General features: G+C 41.5%; 1 protein-coding gene and 1 long non-coding RNA gene across 2 annotated transcripts; one reads left to right on the top strand and one right to left on the bottom strand.

Annotated features, from left to right (window-relative positions):
- Positions 1-3,792: 3,792 nt before the first annotated feature.
- On the bottom strand, positions 3,793-16,075 carry LOC147799016 (uncharacterized). The gene is made up of 4 exons (XR_015425287.1): positions 15,973-16,075; positions 5,843-5,897; positions 5,038-5,100; positions 3,793-3,921 (listed from the first exon to the last, which is right to left on the bottom strand). It is a non-coding gene; the product is annotated as an uncharacterized LOC147799016 (long non-coding RNA).
- LOC110982942 (uncharacterized) lies at positions 3,906-18,065 on the top strand. Its single transcript, XM_022241752.2, has 4 exons — positions 3,906-4,321; positions 5,671-5,727; positions 12,091-12,285; positions 16,000-18,065. The coding sequence occupies exons 1-4, from the start codon at positions 4,315-4,317 to the stop codon at positions 16,275-16,277; spliced, it is 537 nt and encodes a 178-aa protein (XP_022097444.2). The 5' UTR covers positions 3,906-4,314; the 3' UTR covers positions 16,278-18,065.

Below are 18,065 nucleotides of genomic sequence, written 5' to 3'. Positions count from 1 at the left end.
AAGGAGGCCACCGTGTAAAAAGGGAACTGGCGGACAGTAGACGGTGGAAGCCACCGTGTAGGAGGAAAACTAGGCAGAGAGTATGGCATGTGTCGGCGTGTAAGGAAGATTAGGCCTGCTCTTCCTTCTACACGGCAGCTGTTATTTTCGGCAGCTGTGTCTCTTCAAATATCACCGCTGAAAATCAGTAGTGTCTCTAGTTGAGATATTCTGGAGTATGTCGACAGGATCTACAGGTGCCGTTTAGTCTGGCTGGATATTAAACTAGTCTGCTTTTTATGTTTCATAAAAATTTTACACTTCGGATGCTGTGATCATGTCAGACAAGAAAAACTGCATACCTCGGTAGACGTGCAGTCATAGTTCCTGATGTACATGTACATGTACATATAATGTTTGTTGGGTTGATGTGAATACAAAATTTAATGTGGGTGGCTGTCGGCCTGTGTTATCAGCGTGAGCCTGTGCCAATAGTCTGTTGTACGTAGAAGTTAACCCTTCCTTGTCGGTTCAGTGGGAGTATTTGTGTTCAGCTGCTGTAGCGTTTAGAGTAATCTTTAACTCGACTTCATGACCATCGGATAAAGCGTCATGTGCCAGTTTCACTGGAAGATCGGGTCATAGTGTGTGAGAACTTCTACTGTAGTGGTCAAGGATTTCGCCGTCTGACGGGAGGGGTCCGTACCCACGTTCGTTTCTTCTGAAGGAGGTCGTTCACTCGGGTGGTAACAGGTGGTGGGTCATCAGGCTTAGGAGTGAACGCACTTGGCTCGTATCGGTGGGGCCTGCTCTGTTTCGAACTACATCGGTCTTGTTTTGGTTTTATGACCAAGCCTCGGCTACATCATATTGAAGAATCCACGTTTTGTTTTTTTACAGACAGGCTGCATGGTCAAGTGCAGTTGATGCATGACGTTTGGAAAGTTAAACCAGAGCATTTGACAAATTTGCACAACTACGTTTGTAACTGAAACCACGGCGTTTACAATGTTGAAGCTCGACGTTAAAAGTGAACTACGACGTTAAGGACTAAACCATAATGTTTGGAAGTTAATGCACGACGTTTGAAACGTTTAACTGTGGCGTTTGAACGAAAACCCCGACGTGTATATGCCATGTCCCATAGCCGTCACAATTACTCAATCTTACCCCTAATCTCACAAATATAAATTAGGCCTAACAGAATGTATTGATCCCGAAATTATATCCTTGTTATTCGTATTTTTTTAATCTGTGTACACTGTCTGAAAAATTTTTCACATAAATGGTATATGGTATTGTAACGCCCACCAAGTAGTCTTTGGCCAGATTAGGCGGTCGATTTCCAGAAGTTGGAAATGTGTAGGCTTACACCAGAATTTTCGTAGCCTAAGGACTGGGGCCTGTACTCTGTAAAAAATGACCTCACAGATGCACAAGGTCGGCTGCCAACTATCTCTTTTATTTCAAAGGAAAAGAACGAGATAAAACGCTACACGAAGCAGTAAGCTCACCCCGTTGCCCGTGACTTTCGTTTCTTGACTATATTCACCAAAAACGTAACGTCCGACAACTAAACTGAAGGTTGCCCGGACGCTGTCGTGGATTCCACTGACTTGAGCCTACACAGAGCGACGCGCGCTCACGTCTGAGCGAACACGCGCCAAAACTCCAAATTTGCAGTTAGAGTGGGTACAGTATTCGTTACAGTATTAAAGGTTTCTGTAAAATATGTGCTCATTTTCAGAAAAAATAATTGAATAAGGCTACCTGTTCGTTTGAAATAAAGTCTGAAGGAGACGACGGTTAAGCAACAGAACTAGAACGATTGCATCAGAAATATCAGTTGTAAATTAATCTCTGAAACTTGATAACATTGATAAAACTAATTGCACAGGCAGCCCGTGACCTGCCAGCAGTCGGCAGATGTCATGCCGTCTTGGATAACAGTTTATCTTACTTGAACTCTGAACAATTGACGAAAAGAAACAGATGTTTCTGTCCTTTAAGTAACCGTCATCTGCGTTCCTTATCGGCACGACAGCTACATTGATACCGGCCCAGTTCTACTTGACACTGAATTTCACAATATTCCTCGGGCCTTAACTGTTCGCATGGCATGGCTCAAAGTCTACAATGCCAGGGAAATATTACAGAATGCCACAGCCAGCACTGAAATCAATAAGCAATTGTATATCGATATTAGTATTTCCTCTGTTGTAATTCAACTGGCCTTTTAGGGTCGACAAAAGGACACCGCGTAAGCAAACATATTGATGTTTGTATAACGTAATATGCTTCGGGGGCTTATTCTTGATAGTCCTCAAACCGCTTTGGCGACATGACCTTAAAACATTTAAATTACTTGGGGTATATCATCTATGAATGGAAAGAGGATTGATATCTTAATTCCTAACTTTTGACATGATGCTAAAACATCAAAAATGATATTAAAATGGCAGTGCTGCCAGATACTTTTTTGACACTGGTGCAATGTTTACATCACGTTGTTCCGATTTGTAGCTTTACCCTTGATACAAAATTGACAACTTGTCGGGGGGGGGGTTACATCCGCCACTGGCTGAAAAATCTTAAAAGTGAACGACGTACAGTAATGTGAAGATTGCCTAAGGGGTGACCCTGCCCCAAGAGATATTTATTGGAAATACAAGGTAAAAGTGCCACAGCCAACATATAATATTTCTAATAGTTTTAAAATTTCGCACAGATGTTATTCCTAAAGCATTTACCACATAGATTTATTATGATAAAAAAAATTAAATGCCTCTTTTTGATATCTTTTCAAAAATCTTTTAGAGGTGCCCAATTGAGTGGTCTATTCCGTGAGGCTAAACCGAATTGAATTTTCAATTTGTGTTCGGTTTAATTTTGTTCAAAGTAGGGTTTCTGTTCCACAATTACCGCATTCGTTTTCTTTTTTGTAAGTGTCTGTTTGGACAATCTTTTTCATTGTTAATTATTCTTTCTATTTTGCATAAACAGCATTCTGAATGGTTTCAATGAACCCACTGAGTACCAAAAACATGGATCTTGGCACAGTGACGGGTTTGGGCGAGGATGCACACAAATGATTCTAATTGGTGTTTGAATGATGGCCTCGGTCATCAGTCTGTTATGTGCTGTTAATGTGTATAAGCCAATTTGCAAATTAAAGGTTTTCCCGGGCAAATTCGTGACTTTATAGCATTCGAAGTAACGATAAATCTATTCAGTTCAGCACATAATAGACTGATGATCGAGGCCATCATTCAAACACCAAATATAATCATTCAATTTAACTTCATGGGCATGCGATTGCACACTTGTTTGATGCAAAAGCGAAAAGTTAGCGTTCAGTTTGACAAAAACGTGCAAAGAGCATTCAAACCCTCCTCGGTATTAAAGCGTTTGGCCTTGGGCACTCACGTCCATCAACAGGCAAGCATTTTTTACTTGAAAAAAGGAATAACATTTAAGTAAAATCACAGGAAACGGCCTTAAATAAACACAAATAACAGAAAGGAGTACTTCATTTAATCAGGCCGTAAAATGAGAAAGAAAACTCAAATCTGATTTCGCACAAACATAAGTTATGAGAAAATTCATGTGTGTTTGTGGTATTTATATATATATCATCACACCTCAGTAAACTCCATTAAGTCACAATTATTATCCAAGGGACTTTAAATTTGTATTAGCATCCATGATAATGGGTTTGGGAGGGTTTCGCCTCCAACGTTCAATAAAATTGACAATCACTACCGGACTAATCTGTAATGTGGCCTTTGTGATACACAATACGTGGAATATATCTCTATCATTACGAATACAAGTATTATTCGTTTCTGTTGGTGACCGTCGAAATATTGGTTTCCGTGGCTCAAATGACATGCAGACGCTAGTGCATGGCTCGGTGTTCATCTATCGGACTCCATAGTTTCCCTGGAAAATCCAAATTAATGTGTAACTGTAACATTAAACTGCCTTGCACGCATCAGCGAGTTTCGTTACTGATCCGTTGCTCCCTGAACGATATTAAGCAGCTGCACCTTATATGCCCAAATTGAAAGATATGTGCGCGTATGTTTCTGTGAAATGTTTTATCAAAATGTATTGTTATGAAATTGTCTTGAACCGAATTTCATTTGAAATGAGAATGGCCTCATCACCCCCAGCGTCCGCGTGACTGTTGCGTGCGCAGTTGTATTGCTGCCTTACAAGCGGGAAAACCCCAGAAACTGTACCTGGTTTAGGTAATCTGTGCAAGGTTGTTCATTTAGATTGTCTGCAAGATAGAACACGCGCTGCTGTAAAGTCCAGTGGTTTTGTCGAAAGATGAAGGGTAAGTTAACGGAAGAATTTTAGACCTGGTACAATTACGTTAACATTAAGTTATGGCACATTAAGTCTGCTATTTTTGTTCCTGAAGATCTCCAGCCAGTCTATAAACCAGTAAATGAAAAGTGAAAATCCTGTTTTCCAACAACCTCCCCATGTTGGTTTTCAACAACGCAGAAGCTTGTTCTCATGCTCCAAATGCCCATAGATGATCTTTTAAACTCATCTCTCCACCTCTCGGTGGAACCTCTCCAATGGAAGTGTTGTTTGAAACTTCGGCGCAGTGGAATACAGGGTTACCCCCACCCTCCAAAAAACACTTAGTGAATGTCAGACATTTTTGTTTTGGCACCAAATCTAAGCTTAGCATGTTATCATTTCAGTACTGAAACTTCTTTTAAATCTGGTGATTTGTTGCATAACCTAGATATTTACAATTTCGTACCGGCAGCACAACTCATTTTTGTTCTGTCCAGTGGAACTTTGTACAGTTCTATCTTGCAAGTCCACGCAGTCACTGAATTCAAATTCTAAATTAGCACACACCTGTTGCGTTCCTTACTTCTTTTAAATTTATTTCTAGCTCTTAGCTTGATGAAGCTGGATGCAATGGGTGTTAACTAATTGTGCAGTTTCAGAGTTAGATGAATTTGTTGCAGAGAAAGTACTTAAACTGAACCAGTTCAATTTACCTTGGTGAATTTGTAACAAACTGCTTACCTTACATGTATTTAATTCTGTAGTAGATGTTAATTCCTTTGAACCATTTCAGGATCCTGTTTTCTGTTAGTGAAAAATAAAAGAGCTGTTAACAGAAACCTGTTCCGTTCAGTATCCTCATTTTGCAGGCCCGTGTTAATTGCTGTAGTAAGTCCGTGTTTATTGCTGTGGTAAGTCCCATTGGACAGAACAAATAGCACTTGTCTTACGTAATTGAGATCACCTCCACAACGCATCATCAAAATAAAGTCTTCAGTTTTGAAAAGACCATATCTTACGCTTCAGTTTAATACCACAACAACAATTCTGGCATTTGTTTTGAGAAAGAACAGTTGTTCTTTTGACTTTGCAGTTTTTGGGGTCACCTGTACTGAAAATTGTTTGTGGATACACTCATGGGAACAATCTTTTACTCGAAGAAGTAATTTGGTACTTAAAAGAGCCGATGGTGAGGAAGGTCTGTTCCCGTCCCCGCCGGGTATCCTCAGATCCAACAGTTCTCGAAAGAACCGTTTCCATGCCGTGTTTACCCACAAACAATACTTCTCTAAAAACATTCATGGCTTAGAGGTCACTTAATTCTCATTTTTGGAACTCATGATTCCAACTTCATTTTCTTCCATAAATCACCAGGCATTTTCTGTAACCCTGCTTTGCTACTGGGACTCGTGTGCCTTCAGATACACGTAGGTAAGTGTTGACGCTTCTTTCTTTGTCTGGTGCTTTTACATTTGAGAAGCGTTTTACTGAGAATTTTCAGTGAACTGAACAGTGAATTTAGAGAGATTTGTGGGTTTGTACTTACCTTGAGGATCGAGTTGCAAGACAAGCTTTTGGAGTTTCCTTTTCTTACAAGATTCCTGAGCGCAATATAAAGGACCAATGTTTAAGATCAACATAATTTAAAGCAAATATCTGAAGGCAACGAGATCACAAAATATGAAAACAGGAGAAGAAACACTCTTCACTGCCGGTTGTCACAAAGTGTTGGAAAGTCAAATCAATTTATTGGACCTCTCTCTTACACTTGCTTTTTCTTGACTTAATTATTCCCTCCCCCATTCCAGAATGATTTAGCCCTGAGTGTGGCCTGGTGTACCCTCTTTTGACATGATAATGGTTATATGCTAATTAAGACATGGCCCAGTAGTCTTGTTTGAACTCCTAGGTGTGGTGTAAGTTGTGTGTAGTGAAATCACTACAGCATTTGCCTTCAAAGGGTGTAGTCACTGTACTCCTGTGTGGAGTGGTACTGTGTGTACCTTGGGCGTGGCCCATAGTGTAAAGCCAGTTCAAGCCAGAAACTGTAAGTTTAGTATTTCTTCTTATTAAGTTTGCAAAGCTTTAATGATAAAGGATTATTATATACATGTAATAAGAAAATGGTTTTGGAGAAGCATTTGTGAAATTTGTGTGGCAGAAAATTCACAGAGAACTTAAGTCAGGTCTTAATAAGTCTTCAAAGGAAATTTCATTGTCTTTAGCTTTGAAGTGCAGAAAAAGTGCACGGTTTCTTATTATAAACTGCAGGGATTGATTTTACCATAAAATTTATGCAACCTTTTTTGAAGGGCTTTTTCCCTGTGGGGAAATACAGGTTGTCGGAGGTCCGAGTAGTAGTTGGGGAACCAGACCACTACTACTTGTCTAATCCTGTGTGGATGGAGCAGACTCCGACCCATTAGTCTATAACTCCTGTGTGGAAAGCTGTTGCGCCAACGGGACACTGATTCCAGTTAATCACCCCAGGCTTCAGAGATTCCGGCTGTGTTCTGTGTGGAGGGATCCACTTCAGGCCGCTGGTTCCAAATGTGATTACCAGGCTGCCTAAAACCTACCTGCCGAGTTGTGTTGAGCTGAGCGGAGGTTGCTTCTGGAACACCTTCACAAGCTGGACTAAGCTGGACCTACCTGGACTGTACCCGTGGCAACGGCACACTCTCATGAACTGTAGTGAAACTCGGACTGAGTTCTCCCACCCTCAAGAGCGAGGGCAGGGCTAAATATGGTGAAGTTATAATGCACATGGTGCAGTTCATAGTTGACTAAGATCAGAGGGTTTGAGGTCAACCCCGTTCAGTGTAATTTTCCTGAATTTTTGTACATACATTTTTGGATATTTTCTTTTACGTTTTGGATTAAATGGTCAACAAATATTCACGCAGTTAATGCCAATCGAATGTTCTGCCTTTTATCCTTTGTCTATTTATTGCATTCCTCATCACTGCCGTCCTCTGTGGGAAAAACAGACCCATGGTGTGACACCGGTTATCAAATAGGGGTAAGGGAACTCGGGTTATCGAAAATTGATCTATTTTGTGTGACTAAAATAACACAACTTCCTTTTTAGAAACAGTCCAACTCAACATGGTGTTATATATTGATCTTGACACTGGGTAAAAAAATAATAGAATGAAGTACTTTGATCTCAATTGCCAAAATGGGGAAAAATCCATTATCAAAGCTCATTCTCCAAAAAAATATGATTTTTTACTAAACTGTAATTTTTTGGGCGAGTCTTTTCCGTTAGTTGTTGTTGGAGTCTTGTCCTATCCCAGGGAATGATACAAAGTAGAGCTTCATCTTCCCCTTGAAGTTAGCATCACTTAACGTTTATATTTTATGATTGTGCTCTTATTGTATAAATAACGTGCATGTATTTGTTTTGGGGGGTCTTTATGTGGGCGTTTGGTATTTTCTATAACTCCACCATGCTGTCTATTTTGGAGATTCAAGTTCTCTGCAGCACCGCTTGGCCCGCTGTCCGTGTAGTGAGTTTGTGTTGCATGCTGAAGGGAATTCCTCAGTGTGAGAAATTCTTGTTCATTTGCATGTGAACTGACGGGCGGATCACGGGTGATCTTTATTCGCTGACCTCCGTTTGTACCGAATGAAACAAACTTCACAATTGAAATGTCAAGGCTCAGACTTTTGTCTGGATGTAACTGCTGGGGAGTTCAGGATAAAATGGGGATTATCGTCTCAATCGATTTACGGCTCACTGGTGTTTTGGAACTAGTTTCAGCAACTAGTTTATGGCCTATATGTGCAGCGGCGTGTCCAGCTGTGTGTGTACGTGTGTGTGTGTGTGGGGGGGGGGATTCAAGAGCGAACGCGGCTTCAGGCTCGTTCAACATGATATTGGTGAGAAAAACTTAAAGCCTCCCTCACGGTCTTGTCATCTTTGCTTTTATTGTTGGTGTTGTTTTCTGAGGGTTTCAGTGGTAATATTTGATAAATAAATATACCGATCACTTTCTTTATTGCTCACCCGTGAAGTGTTCGTTGTAAAAACCAAAACCTTAAAATTTAAATATCCGTGGGGCGTGGGGTGGGTGCAAGTTGCCTCCCTGCCTCCCCCATACACCACTGCCTAAGTCACAGACGCGCTTTGGAATATCAAAGCCTTGGACACACAGGCTGTACCGTGTCTGGTGTTAAGGGATACAGTATCCTTCTTTTCCACCTTTGAAACACCTACGGCATGACGAGGACGAAGCTACCGTACCTCTGCAGTGCTGGGGTAAGGTTGTGAATCTGTCTATTTGAGGTACATCATATATGTATAAGCGTGAGAGCACTTAACATATTCAGGGGCACAAACAGCGTGGTCGTTTTCTCTCAGATGCTTCGAGTTTTTCGACAACTTTCTGGTCTAGGAGGGTTTTTTGATGCACGAAGTAAGGAATCAAACAATTGCTTTCGCCCCGAGTATGGGGTCAATGAACAGGGCTCCTGTCAGATTGTGTGCAATAAAAACTTTTGGACTCAAGGTACCATGCACCATATCGTTAGCGTCGTGCGCATTTTGCTGTATTATCGCCGACACACAAACCGCTTGTAGACATGGTGCTCAAGAGTAACGAAACTACTTTCCCTTTCGGGACAGCAATATACAGTTTAGTTTTGCTGAAACAAAACATTACTTATTGAGTCTAAAACTTCAACAACAGAGCGTAGAAAGCAGTCAAAGCGACGGAGTTGAAGCCAAAATTTGGAAAACTTCACGGTACCCTGACGTGTCGCACAGTTCATTTTTGAGGTTAAAACGATCCCTACAAATTCCTCTCGACCTCGTGCGCTTGGAACGAAAACATTTTTGAAGTCTTATTTTGTACTAAAAAAATGTTGATTTGAGAGGGTTTTCTGTGGAATAAAAAGTGGAAAAAGTAATGTGCACTGAGAGAACATGACGTCGAAATGTGCACCCCTGTATATTTTCAATGGGCCGTTCTTTTCTATTTTTGCCTGCCAAGGCCATATATATGTGTCACAGGTTGGCTCTCGATTGTCATAGTCGAGACCTGTGCCGGTCCGATAATTTGTTTTACAAGGAAAATCTGCTCGAAAGAATCCAAACGGACAGCTTCTTATGTTGATCCTCAAATAATCTTATTACTAGAATACACTACAAATACAATCACTCAAAGTACATGGCGATATACAAGAAATACCAACAGTGGATGGACAGGCAATTTAAAACATACACTTAGATCGAAAACACAGGATTCAAAGCAATCCAATCAATAACTGGAAAAGGAACCAAAATGACTTATACAGAAAAAATGCAATCCCTTATACAATCAAGAAATTAACAAAATAACTAAACCAGGCTTAGCTGTGATCTTGATCTTGCTTGATCCAACTTGACCATTGGACATGGATGCAGCTCCAAATCCTTGGTAGTCCTTCGCTAGGTCAAGAGACTCACAGATCCAGCATGATGATGGGGGAAAAGGGGTGGAGTGAAGACGGTGGAGAGACGAACCGGGTCGGCTCCCCAAAGCCACATGACCTATGGGCAAGTACCCTGCACCAACAGAGCACACAGGTCAGTGGTGAGAAGGAGAAAAGTTTCAACAACTTTTGTCTAACAAGCAAACTGCAGACAGCACTTGGAGACAGCCTTCTCATCAGGTCTCAGATCGCTTTTGAGGAGGACAGGGCGACCTGGGCCTCTTATAGCCGGTGGGCCATGTGCTCGGAACAATTGATGCAGTATGGTCTTTAGTCATTAAGTTTTCTTGGGTAAGGAATAATCTCATCTTTCGTAATTAAGACTTTCTCAAGATCACGTACCAGGATGTGGTCTCAATTTTTATAGTCAGTTTAAGGTTATTCGCCCACTTCTTAGATGGATTGGCCAAGAAAACATATGGTCAGTCGGAAAAGGAAAACCACGGGAAAAGTGGAAACATATAAATGACTAATTAGGCAGATGGTTTCTCCCGTCCGGCCTTCTTGGAGAGGGGTGTGTTGTGGTCAACACACTTCCGTGGGAATGACACTTAGTCGGACCCAACATCTTCAAATGGCACTCTAACAGGGTCCGACATATGTTAAAATATTAGTGAACTAATCTGTTGCTCACAAATACTCGCGCTGACGTTATTATTCATTAACCCCGCATGCACAGGACCAGAGAACTGAACTCAGGGACAGGTGGACACTCGCATTCTAACTTTTGTGTCGATTGGCCTGAGCAGCCGTTTATTGAACTTGACACAGTTCAGGTTGTTCCCGCCCGAAGCTGGTGACGTGGAACTGCAAAAATTGCATTGCGCACAATCAAAGTATAGCTACTCAGCAATATATGGAAATAGTTCCCACCCGAAGCTGGTGACGCAGAACTGCAAGTATATCTTATATTGCGTTTCAGGCAAAGTGTAGGGCCTAGCTATTCAGCAAAAATAACAGAGATTGTTCCCGCCCGAGCCTGGTGACGCGGAACAGCAACTCATATCAGCAAATACATAGAGCTATCAGCAAAAATGTATGAAAAGCAATTATCATATCAGCATTTGTTTCCGCCCAAAGCACATGGAGCGGTAAATTAATTTTGGAATGTACCTGCGCGGTACAAAGCCTTCGATATGCAAATTCAAACAGCAATTACATCTGGCAGAATGCAAAATTACCCAACTTTCATGAACAAATTAGCAAGGATTTACTCCAGCATACAATAACTTTGGGCGAACCATCAAACGCTGGGATCGGACAGCAATTTCCACGAGGTGCGGCCCGACTTGGGCTTACACTGGGTTGCTGGAATAATGGGCAACTAATGAGCATTTTCAACAACCACTTACAGCTATTTATGTCAAACGGCAGAAATTAGTGAGTACGAAATGGCTTTTCTTAATTTGGCCCTTAATAATCTAGTGACTACCCCGACAAAGGAAGGGATCAGGCCTTTCCTTTCGGCACATTCCCATAAGTGTCGTAAATAAGCATACAGTGCCTTTAAATTAAGGTCAATTTGCGGTCCCTTAATGAAATTCACGCCAAACAACCACCTAAGTCGGTGACTTTGCCATTCTAAGAAGGGCGAAAACCCCCCAAAAACATTAAGGAGAAAAAAAGGGGGGGGGAATTCCCTTCTGGCTCCGTAAAACTGGCAACGAGTACAGGATTTACCGGATCGCTGTCAATTACTCTAGAATCGGCAAAGTGGACTACCGACGGAATGCCATCAACATTTGTTTTGCAAGGCAACAAAAAAGGTATAAAAGTAAGCTACAGCTGACAGGTGGTGGCACTGAACGGGGTGGAGGAGGGTTGCTTTTGCAAAACAGACAGATTTTCTCTTTTCCAACCAAACGCCACGGCTGCTCAAGCAAAAGTGACCGGGAGTAACTCTCTCCAGTGCTACTAACATTTTTAAGGTCACGCCAGTAACTAGTTCAAGGCATTAAATCACCGTGCCAGCAACCTCAAGTGAACACTACTGACCCAGTTAGTGACAAGAGCCTCCAATGTCCCGCGGTGATAAATTATTTGAAGCTGCAATTTATTTTGCCTCAAATTGATTAAGTCGCAAAACGCATGCGCACATCAGCTCCAGCCTGCTTTCCAATTTGAATGAGGAGAGGGACATTTAAAAATTGAATTTTTTTACTCATCGTTGACCATTGGAAAGCTTATAATAAGTGCAATCCTAGAAACTTATCAATTTAATTTGAAATCTATTTTTCGAGGTGCCACACCCCCAAAGCAATGACATACATCTTGGAAGGTTCGGCCTCGTTGACCAAGTCATTTTCATTCTCCTAGTCTCATCCTTGAAATGCTACCAGTGTGTAAACTTGGTGACCAGCAACAGCTTTATCGGAGAGTGGCCGACGAATGAAGCATGTGCAAGCGAAACCTTCGACCCGACCCAAGTTGTGCTGCAGGACTGTGGAACCAGCTTCGGCAAGACGGCCATGTGTGAGAAGTGGGAGGGCAAGTTCACCGTCGATTACTTCCGTGAGTTGACTTCCTACTGCATCAAGTTCCATTCTAAAAAGTTTACACTCCCAGTTAGTTGTAATTTGTTGGAAGGGGGGGTGTATCGTGCCCCAAGGTGCTCCTCCAAAACTTGGATTAAATGAAAGCCCGGAAGCAAGCGTGGTGCTACGCAAGCAACGTAGGTGGGTTGGTTGCGGTTGCCCCCATGAGTTGAACTGGCATCAACATCGTCCCCCCATCTCATTTGCTTGAGACTGGATATATAGCAAGCGGCATGGTAAGAGAACTAGATGTTACAAGGAGCGCAAGTCGCAGTGATTTATTCTCTGTTTTCCGTTTTGTGAGGATAGGTGCGCCTAGGTATGGAATTCTATATCTGCCGTCGCACGACGCCCGTCGTGCGTCGCCCATCAAATGGGTTGCATAGGACCTGCAAAAGCCGGGGTTTAACAAATGGCAATGTGATGATTCCATTCACTTCTAAAGATCTTTTCCCAATAAGGCAAGTACAAATCCCACCTGCAGTACTAGTCCCATAATTAATGCCAATAATGCTAGACTACCCCTGCCCATTGACAAGAAAATGTCGCCTTTCTGAGAATTCAGCCATGTGTTTTTTTGGGAAAAACATTTTCAGCAAAAAATGTTCAGGCCAACTTATCCACAGTCTAATTCTAATTTACATGATTTAAAAACGTGCCGACTTGTTTTCATCAAATTCTAGAAAGAAATCTGCCAACCGATACAGATATTCCATTTTGTCCTCTCAATTTCACCTTGAAATACAGAAATACTAGACAGTGCTGTGGATAACAAATCGTTTACTAAATGTATTGTTAGGGGGCAATTACCACTTGGTTTAAGTTTCAGAAAATGTGACGTGTTGGTTTTTGTGGGTGTGTGTGCCATGGTGGATAAACAATGAGAACAGAATGTCCAGCATATCAGCATTATTTATGGGCTAACAAGTAACGTTACTGTTTAAAAGACTTCTGTGAGCCTACCTGCAACTTATTTGGAGTATACAGCAGATTTCATCATAGGTATACCCGCCCTAAAAATAATGTTGAATCAGTTCGTCTCGTATGAAAACTATTAAGGAATTAAACATTGTAAATAATTTATTATTCACATTCCGTTCTGTGGGATATCGAGCAGGGACAGACAGAAATATTACCTAGGCTATAGACCTAAAGTCAGGCCGTTAATGAGTAAAGTTACATTTAGAGTAACTAAGTTATCAAGACAAACCATCTACCCTAACAAATGGTATTATTTCATATACACGTTACTAAACCAATGTCAGGATATTATTTCCTCTTTCAAGTGGAGTACGGCGCAACTGCAAAAATGAATAAATGTACATCTTCTAGTTCTATTGCTAAAATGAGAGTTAGGCATGGTGGATCGATCGAACAAGGACATGTACATGTGAAACGATCAAGGGTCAAAGTTTAAAAATACCACTGCGCAATCGTGACACAAAAAACCCACGGGCGACGCACGATGGACGACGCACGACGGGCGACGCACGACGGACAACGCACGACGGGCGACGGCAGATATGGTATTCCATACCTGGGGAAGGGCAACGAGTTTTTTGGGGGGTTGTCTGCCCCCAGCCTCTATACCAGGCAAGGTATGGGACGGAGGGGTACCCCCCCTTACCTGTCCAATCCCTATACACACTCTAGACTATTGTTACCTAACACATCCCCCCAGAAGTCTGTAAAGAATTCCTGAGATCCCGATCAAACAATGACCAACACAAAGGCGGGGGGGGGGTTCTCTCCGTCCCATACTTTGCTTCAAATGCCAGCCTACCCCACACAGGGCACGCACCTGTATTTGGCCATCTTCATGTCAGGATTGCCCTGTATTGTATTCTAAGCCTCTGTCGTGAGCAGATCCTTTTTCCTTGTAAAGTTTTCCTTTCTAGAATTTTGGTGTCTTTATTTTGGTGTGTGTCTGTACAGTAAAGTATTTCAGTCACTTTCTCTCCAGCTGAGTTATTTAGATATAGGTGAAGTAAGCAGGTAGTTGAAGAATATTCTTCCTTTCACTCAGTGCACCTAAGGATCAGGAGCCCATAATTAATCTAATAAGACGATCATGAATTTTGGACTCCGGTGGGCTATACAGTGCACTATGCGGAGTATGCTTTTTCTCTAGGCTGGTATATATTAGCTTGGGAGTTATATCCAGCAAGAAATGAGACCGAGGGGTACCCCCCCGACATGTCCAATCCCTTATACACATTCCAGACTATTGTTACTTAACACATCCCCCCAAGATGTCTGAAAGGAATTCCCCAGATTCCTGCGAGACAATGACCAACACAAAGGGGGGGGGTCTCTCCGTCTCATACCTTGCTGCATATGTTGGGCGGTAGTCCCAGAGGCAGAACACCTACTAGGAACGACAGGTGTAGAATCGACTGCCCTGTCTGTAGTTGCCTGCGTTCCATAGCGGAGCTGATGCTTGGTGCTGACAGGCAATTTGAGCTGTGCGCTATTAGATCGTAATTTTGTGCTGTGTGCATCATGGCCAAATTTCTGTTTGAAACTTTGTGCCAGTTTCGGCACTGCTTTTACGCCATAAAAGGCATCCTGTGTGGAGAAGTTCTAGACCAGGCGATGGCAGAGGTGGTAACAAGTCAACTTTTGCAAGTCTGAGTCAAGTCACAAGTCATTTGTTCCAAGCACAAGTCATGTTACGGGTCATTTGATCACAGATCAAGTCAAGTCAATTCAATTATTATATTTCATTATATTTAATATGATCATCAACTGGGTATTGAAGACACCATGTGACTACTTGAGTTTGAAAGATTGAACTGAGTGACAGCCAAAGCTGAACTAGAGACTGATCGCTGGTTTCTCGAGACCTCGTTTGCCAAGGACTAGTTGAAGCTACCTATCACTTTGACGTTCATTTTTTAATTTTAGAGATTGGTTTCAAGTAGCTGTATTCTATAAATAAGAAAAATTCATATTATTTGTTACACGGGGCATTAAAAAATGGCATTCATTTTAAGTTCAAGTCACTGTTTGTTTATCTGAATTTTGGGTAAGAAGGATCAAATGTGATGCGAGTGGAAACACTCTGGAATCCTTTTGAATCATTACAATTGGCCAAAGACTAGGAGTTGGTGATAATCCAGCATAAAGTGCAAACATGAATTCAGCTTGTCAGGTTGAGGTCTTATTATTTTGAGATATTGTATATTTACTTGAGCACTTCTGATATTGAAATTTGACTGAACTGATGCCTGATGCATAAATCAGTCATTGCTGAAGCAGGAAGATCAGTGACAGTGACCTACTTTGAAATGTTGAAAGCGAATTTTGGCTGTTTTTGTTGAAACCACTGATTTTATTTTGTATGTTTCGGTTTTGGATATTTGTAAATACTTTCAGAACAGTTGTAAATAGGAATCCATTTAAACAGAATAATGTGCTTTGATGTCCTCAATAATGTGTGATCCCGGCTGTCCAGTTCTGAACTGTGACAGCCTCTAACGGTTTCCCTTTTGAGGTTTCTGAATTCGCTTATTGTTAATGCACACATGAAACACAATCATGCACTTCAGAATGCAGTTTTTTGGGTGTTACTCGGATTTAGTCCTTTTTAGATGTGTTGATATTGATCATGTGGATGAATTTTACGAGAACATGCAAGTTCTACAAGCTAATTCACACTCACGTCCACCCTTCCTGCTGCTCTCAACAGTATTACAAGCCGACGTCAGTGGGACGGTGCGAGGTTGTGCCTTTCTTCCAATCGGCGAGTTAGTGGATGGTTGCGTCAGCTCTACGGACACCAACGGCTTGTCCTTGTTTTCAGACTTGTTGGGGTTCCTACTTGAGTTGTTCAGTTCGATTTCTGACGTTGAAGCCACGTACTGCTCATGCGAGCGGGATTACTGCAACGCGGCCCCTGCTTTGTCCCAGACTGCTCCACTAGTGCTGATGATTGCTTTCCTGTTCGGCCAAGCATTTGTGCAGTAAAGAGGTTTTTTGAGCGCATGGGACAAAATTTAGTATTTCTTTTTTTTATGTGAAACGCAGCTGTAGAATGTGTTGTTGATTGACAATATCACTCTTTTTGTCTGTGTGCCTTTTTTGTCTGATTCGTATTCCGTTTGTCCACCTAAAACTGGCCCCTTTAAAACTTGTTGGTGTTTATGACCCTTGAAACTATACGATGTTTGGATCCATGGTCCAATCCCTGCTGCATCGTATAAGTGTCTTTCAGGTAATTCGATGAAAGATGAAGTTTTAAAATTGTTTCCTATCTTTTAGAAGTAAAAACTAAACTTCGATTTTCAATTATGTTACCTGACCCACACAATTCTCAAAAACAGTCCCAATTGTTGCACATTGAAAATTATGAACGGTTCCTTAAATGTGAGAAAGTGAAAAACCTTTTGAGGTTGTCTCCCATTAATTCACTCTTTTAGAGTGGCTTTACCCTGCGAGCTGAGGTGAAAAACTGCTCCAAAGGATACAAATACTGCTTTAATTGCCTGAGAGACCGAGAATAATTAGTGGAAAAGGTTTTCCCCTCTATATCGCTCTTGATTAGAGTGGTTTTCACTCATAAGAAATTGTTGATGTAGTTTTAGTTGTGAATGGCTTGCTCTAGAAAGCCCCACACCAAGTGTGAAAAGTGGCAATTAACAAATGCAAAGACTGATCCAGTACCAAATGGGGGATAAAAGTTACATAATTTTAGCCAGTCTTACATGGACTATCTGGGGAGGAGGCTACATCTATGAGATTTATGCAATTTGGGAGGAAGGGAGATAAAACCAAAATGTAATCACAACAAAATCACTTTTCATTATTTTCTTCACCATTTTTGGGCCCCGGTATTAACAGTAGGGACATCTCCTTCGTTGGCTCCCGTGGATCCGCTGGTGTTCCGAGGCAACATTGGGCGTTCCGACCATGCGCTTCTTACCCATGCACGTCGTAGGCCCCCTACATTTTTTGTGAACGTCTGTTGGGCACTGGTCAAAAACACAATTGGCTGGGGCTGAATTGCAATATTTTTTTCTTTGACACAATGCTTTTGCTATTTCATACTCTTTTTCAATGTACAAAAACTAGTTGACATCCCTCTTGGGTTGAATGCATTGAAAAGTGCACTATTTTAAACATTTAAAATTATCAATGCTCTCGTGGACAATTGAGTGCGCTGTTGCTGTGACTTCATCCTGATTAAGTGCACAGGTTTTTCGCTACAAATTGTAATCTCTGAACTTACTCTCTGAAAAATGTCTGAGAATGGGTTGGTTACTTGTTTCTTACTTTGTACTTACAGAACATTGGATCACCAAAGGAAGAAAATTTAGACCAGCAAATCTAAAAAAAGAAAAGAAATAAAGTCCAGAAAGTTTGTTCATAAACCAATGTAACATTGAAGTTTTCTTTGTGATAACAGTTGTGATCATGTGTAAGGAAACAGTCATGAGCAAAATAACATTTAAAACAGTGAAACCAACACTGAAATGAGGTTAAAGGAGACATAGAGGTGCATTTTGGAGGTTCAAAAATTCAACTACAGGGACCCATTAAAACATTAAAACCTCCTCACTTGTACCCAAAAATAATGGATGCTGCAAGGTAGCATTTTTGAGGTTCTTGATTATGTCCCAATAGGATGTGAAAGGGTAGACCTTCTGTAGAAGACTTCGAGAAAACATTCTTTCCTGGAATAGCCTTGAAGAATTCACTCGTGCCGGAGGCCTTAAACAGAACACCGGCATGGGCCAATTTCCTTAGGCTTTATGA

This window comes from Acanthaster planci, linkage group LG05, assembly GCF_054643075.1.
Source record: "Acanthaster planci isolate LZ-2023a linkage group LG05, COTS_SCS, whole genome shotgun sequence".
Taxonomy (NCBI): domain Eukaryota; kingdom Metazoa; phylum Echinodermata; class Asteroidea; order Valvatida; family Acanthasteridae; genus Acanthaster; species Acanthaster planci.
Note: the sequence above shows the minus strand (reverse complement) of the source record. Positions and strands in the feature narration are given on the sequence as shown.

Excerpts from the sequence above, each read along its gene's own strand:
- LOC110982942 (XM_022241752.2), top strand. Across the intron at positions 5,728-12,090 it reads GTGCCTTCAGATACACGTAG|TCTCATCCTTGAAATGCTAC; the intron begins GTAAGTGTTGAC and ends TCATTCTCCTAG. Across the intron at positions 12,286-15,999 it reads GTTCACCGTCGATTACTTCC|TATTACAAGCCGACGTCAGT; the intron begins GTGAGTTGACTT and ends TGCTCTCAACAG.